At 41.2% G+C, this 6,029-nt stretch overlaps 1 protein-coding gene across 1 annotated transcript in view; it reads left to right on the top strand.

The window, feature by feature from the left end:
- Positions 1–1,260: 1,260 nt before the first annotated feature.
- aldh1l2 (aldehyde dehydrogenase 1 family, member L2) overlaps positions 1,261–6,029 on the top strand; it is a 30,207-nt gene continuing 25,438 nt past the window's right edge. The window contains exons 1-2 of the mRNA XM_007909691.2: positions 1,261–1,463; positions 2,563–2,707. Coding sequence (XP_007907882.1) covers positions 1,416–1,463; positions 2,563–2,707 — 193 coding nt within the window. The 5' untranslated portion in view covers positions 1,261–1,415. The remainder of the gene's footprint in view (positions 1,464–2,562; positions 2,708–6,029) is intronic.

The following is a 6,029-nucleotide window of genomic DNA, read 5'->3' as shown; positions in this document are numbered from 1 at the left end:
TGTAGTCTCATGTCTTTGCAAACAATCTCTGGGGTTCAGAGGATGGGATTTGTGTTTCATTTGTAGATGAGAGAAAAACATGACAACCGTGAGATTTTGGAGAATGATCCACTATTAAGCAGCTTGAAGGGGAAATATAATAATAATCCTTGCATTTGATACAGTGCCTTGTCACGTCCTTAACATGTCTCAAAGCGCTTCACAGGATACACTGCAAAGTGTAGTGACTGTATATTTTGTGGGCGAAATGCGGCAGCCAATTGCACACAGCAGTCGTGGATTAAGTGACCAAATTATTATTCCTAGTATTATTTATTTATTTATTTGAAGGGTTTATTACCCCCCCCCCACCCCCGAAAACACACAATGGTGTCAAGTGTGCTGTGCTTCAAAATAAACCAACCTGAGTTCTGCCAGACAGACAGACAGAGACAGTCAGACAGACAGACAGAGACAGTCAGACAGACAGACAGAGACAGTCAGACAGACAGACAGACAGAGACAATCAGACAGACAGACAGACAGAGACAGTCAGACAGACAGACAGAGACAGTCAGACAGACAGAGACAGTCAGACAGACAGACAGACAGAGACAGTCAAACAGACAGAGACAGACAGACAGACAGACAGACAGAGACAGTCAGACAGACAGAGACAGTCAGACAGACAGACAGACAGAGACAGTCAAACAGACAGAGACAGTCAGACAGACAGAAACAGTCAGACAGAGACAGTCAGACAGACAGAGACAGACAGACAGACAGACAGAGACAGTCAGACAGACAGACAGAGACAGTCAGACAGACAGAGACAGTCAGACAGACAGAGACAGTCAGACAGACAGAGACAGACAGACAGAGACAGCCAGACAGACAGACAGAGACAGTCAGACAGACAGAGACAGGCAGACAGACAGAGACAGTCAGACAGACAGAGACAGTCAGACAGACAGAGACAGTCAGACAGACAGACAGACAGAGACAGTCGGACAGACAGACAGAGACAGTCAGACAGACAGAGACAGTCAGACAGACAGAGACAGTCGGACAGACAGACAGAGACAGTCAGACAGCAGATTTCTGCATTGACAATTATGCTGTTTAAGTGCTGCAGAGCAATGCACTCTCTGCTCTATACCCATATAGGGTAAAGGAGGAGGTGAGGTTTGTGGGGGTTATTATGTGCACCTATAGACACAGCCACAGCATGTGTACACCCCCAGCAGTAGGCTGGCCTGGCCTGGCCTGGCCCACCCCACCCCACCCCAAAGAGAGAGGCTGTCTGGGGGAGGGTGTCAGGCTGTGTGGATTGGGTGTCAGACACAGAGCACAAGCGGTGCAGGTGGGACTCTGGAGCAGAGTAACTGCTCATAGACACACATAGACTCATTCAGTGCTGAACGCGTACAGTCACCATGTTGTGGGCTGCAAACCAGTTCATCAGGAAACTCTCCACCTCCACAGTAAGTGCAGCAATCAGCAATCCTGGCTCTCCCCTCTGCTTAATGTGGCATTATTGTAATATAATGTTGCACTACGGAATTCCTGTTACTGTGCTGTGTTTGTTATTGCTCGTGTGTTGTGTGTAATGTATTATTATTATTATTATTATGTTGCATTGTAAAGACCAAAGGGATGTGTCTATTTCGACTGAGATCAGCCACATTGTTTCTCTCTGCCTTTTGCAATCAGATTTTTAGGCCTATAAAATGTGTAGCTACTGTATATAAGATGTGTTTGGAGAGAGAGGAGAATAATAATAATAATAATAATAATATTAAGCATGGTGCATATTAGAATAAGGAGGTGTTAAACATGTCAGGGCGAGTGCTGCAGTTTAGGTGGGGAACGTGGGTGAGAGACGTGTCTGTGCAGCAATGGACATGTCACAGATGTGCTCAGGGACAGAGCCTCCACATGGCTGAGGGCTCAGGGACAGAGCCTCCACATGGCTGAGGGCTCAGGGACAGAGCCCACTCCCCAGTGAAGAGCAGCCGCTGCACAGTGCAGACAGACAGAGCTCTGCTCAATTGCATCAGCGACGAGGAAGTGTCCACGTTGCAATGTGCTCCTGTGTGTGTGTGTGTGTGTAACCTCTCTATCTACTGCTCCCAACACAGCTGTCTATCTGCAATGTTCATTCACACCCTTTACAAGTGTTTTTTTAAATCTATATACACATTATGTGAGGAGGCGTTATTTCACACATATACAATTATTAAAGTGTTACTCTTTCCGTTGCCATTCAGTGCATTCCCACAAAGTTTCGCCCACAAAATATATACTTTATAGTATATACTGTGAAGTGCCTTGAGATATCTCGAAGACGTGATGAAGACTATATCAAATCCCAGGATTTTTATTTCCGCAGTTTGTGTTTGACATTCAGTGTATCACCAGGAATTCGCAGTGCGACATCAATAAACACTTAAAATAACAATTAAATGGGGCAGCCGTGCAGGTGTTGTGGACAAAGAGGTTTTAAACTGCTGTATTTTGTACTTTGGTCACTACTTCACTGCACTGTCTTTGTTAATAATGGGTATATTAATGTTTTGACAGGTATATTACCAAAACAAGTTGAGATTGGCTTTAATAGGCCAGAGTCTGTTTGGACAAGAGGTGTACAACAACTTGCGGAAAGAAGGGCATAAAGTGGTGGGAGTCTTCACAGTGCCTGACAGAGAGGGCAAACCAGACCCCCTGGGTGAGTTCATTACTGTTCTCATCAACCTTGGCATTACAGTAAATATCATTTTGTTAATCTCCTGTGTCAACTCTAGCCTTACTACATATTCAGCAAGTTAAGGATTAATGTAATTGTTATCTCAGTACTTGATCAACCTGCAGTGCTATTTATTACATGTTACAATGCAAATATATATATGTGCTGCATTTTATAATGATTGTTATCCACAGTAATTCGAAAAGCATTTAAAGTAACCTATGGGACTGTTCTCTATGATGCAACAGGTTCATTAAGATCACTATCATTGCTCTGCAAATTGGCTCTTATGTCTGTCAATAAATTACAGTAAACTCACAAGTTTTATCTTAATAATAATCCTTGCAGTTGATATAGCGCTTTTCACGTCTTCTCGACGTCTCAAAGCACTTCACAGAATATGCTGTAAAGTGAATTGGACTGTATATTTGTGGGCAAAACGCGGCAGCCAATTACACACAGCAGTGACCCACAAACAGTCGTGGATTGAAAATGACCAATTACTCCCGCATTTACTGGCTGTATTGAATCGCGGGTAACGTAGTCTCGATCTGTCAACGCATACACATTCCCCGTGATTCAGTGTGATTCCAACACAGTCAGGGTCCAAATCCCTGACTGTCTAGTGCCTCCCAACATGAAAGGCTCTATGTAAATGTCATTTTGTATTGAATTATATTGCTGGTAAATGCACATGCAGCAACAGGTCAAGTCGCGTGGAATCGCGAGAAACATAGTCTTGACCCGTCACCACATGTGCACTTACCGACTACAGTGAATTACATATGCACTGTGTAGAATATTGATTAAATAAGATTTTATACGATTATACAGTTTGCCTGCAACTCGCACTTCTCGTAAATCATATTAAATGTAATTGTCTCTGATTCGCCGTATGTGAGTTTTACTGTACAGAGTCACTGCACTTTACTGTAAATTCTGTGAAGCTTTGAGACATCCTCCCAGCAGTTATATTAGATGCAATGATTCTGAAATGCTGTACACTGTCCAGTGCCTTCGGATGTCCTCCAACGTGAAAGGCGCTATACAAATGTAATCTTGTTGTTGTATTAATCTTATTATCTAGAGGTGAACATGATAATGATCAGCTTCCTATTAGCCCTATCTAGAAAACCAGCAAAGTCATTGTGTGTTCCCTATCATCCTGTCCATTCCAAATAGTTACTAGATGGTTTGTAAGAGTGGCTGAGACAAGCTGAAAGCTTACCAGAAATGAAATTAAACAACAAAAATAACACAGACAACCCACTTCATAGTGCTTAGTGTTTACTTGTTACTATCTGCTTAATTATAATCATCCCCCGCGTATGTGTAAACTGGCTTTCATTGTATGTACGAAGCTTTCTGTATGTACCATAATCATCAATATGTTAGTGAGGAACGGTATCAGATTTAATCTCGGTGCATTTGTTTCTGATACATATTGTATTTGTATTTAAAATAGGGTCACATGCACTGTTATGTACTGTACAGTACAAATATTGTCATCTTTAATAATGGTTCTACAGCACTCCTAATCCAACCCAAGGTGACTGGAGTGCAGTCACCTCACCAACCTTCACATACTCTGAGAACTTAGAGAGCTTTTTCACTTGCGAAAAACACCTTATTTTATTTATCATTTAATGTTCATTTGATTCAGGGGAGTGGAAAATCTGGAACTCTCTCCCCCAAAGAGCTATGGATTATGGCTGGATCCATTCAAATGTTCAAGACTGAGATGGATAGATATTTGTTAGGTCAGAGTATCAAGGGATATGGGGGAAAGGCGTCACTTACTCTGGAGTTGAGGTACAGATCAGCCATGATCTTACGGAATGGCAGAACAGGTTCAAGGGCTGACTTGCCTATTCCTGTTCCCATGATTCCATGTGTATTTAATCCTTTAAAGAACTGCATGGAAAAGAAATGCGTTGCAACACTTTTAACACTGAAAGATTTATTTTCCTTATGGTAGTATTGCAGTTAAATAGAACTTCTGTCAACCTTTGCAAAGTGGTATCCAATACCTTACAGTGTTGCAGGATTCCATTAAAAGTTTTTCCTAAAGGAAGGAACCTGTGAATGTATACCATTTAAACCTAACCCTGTTGTATAAATGCTTAGACAGAACTCAACAGTAATTTAAACCTCAGGAGTGCGACAAGCTGACTGCTGCTATCTCCACCCTCTGGCTGTGTACACTAAACCTTGTGTATTCTGAGATAGGAGCTTTCTAGTATTTATTTCACATGTAGAAAGATTTGAGAACTGCGCAGATAATTCTGTACTTGGGAAGTCTTTCATTTGCCCACTATCTGGTAGACAAGCTATTTGAAGGAAAGCTTTTGAAGGAAACCTTTGTTAGGGCTGTTAAAGGCATAACCTACATCAATTACAGGGTAAAAGTATTTTATTACTGGAGGAAATAGTTACCGATCTGTTAACATGGTGCAGCAGCATTTCACCCACAAAATATACAGTGACTACACTTTACAGTATATCCTGTGAAGCGCTTTGAGACGTCTCAAAGATGTGACAAGGTGCTGTATCAAACACAAGGATTATTATTATTACTAATTTCTGCACACTTTCATTGAAATTTCTGGGAAATAGCCCAAGCTACTGTACAAACTGTCACAGCAGCTTTTATTTGATCTCAAATTCAAATACCACATTTGTTACATTTATGGGGGACAGATGCTGAAGTGTTTTATGCCTCCTTTGCTGAGAGCGTTGGGGGATAATCCTGCTGACTAGAGCAAAAGGGTTGTAAAAAGCACAGAACCAACGAAGGGTAAAATTAACCTTCACAACTGCAACGAAGAACTCGATTGCGGTACTTAAAATCATCTGCTGTGATATGAAATTTCCCTGAAAGGGAGAAGGGAGATCACAAGAGTAGGAGGAGGGGAACAAATTAGAAAACAAATTGATGCATTGTGTTAAATTACATCATTGCTTTTTCCAATCGTACCAATAAAAACATAAGAATTTGCTGAAAGAAGACCAAGGTCCATCTAGTTCACCTTCCTCCATCCTCGAGTCGCTTGACATTGCATGTCCCAAACCATATATACAATGATATTATTTTCTAGCAGAAATCTGTCTAATTTGTCTTGAAAGCACCAAAACTTAATTATTCTGTTTATTTCTGAATAAATGCTGAATAAATGTATTTGCTGAGAGGCAAAAAATGTCCCAAAAGTAGGAGTTGGATTGGAGGAGAGAATCAGATTTGAAGAACTATAAATCTATAAATAAACTATAATCTGTAAATCTTTATTATTATTTCACCCACAAA

This window comes from Callorhinchus milii, unplaced genomic scaffold (assembly GCF_018977255.1).
Source record: "Callorhinchus milii isolate IMCB2004 unplaced genomic scaffold, IMCB_Cmil_1.0 Scaffold5, whole genome shotgun sequence".
NCBI classification, from domain to species: Eukaryota; Metazoa; Chordata; class Chondrichthyes; order Chimaeriformes; family Callorhinchidae; genus Callorhinchus; species Callorhinchus milii.
Note: the sequence above shows the minus strand (reverse complement) of the source record. Positions and strands in the feature narration are given on the sequence as shown.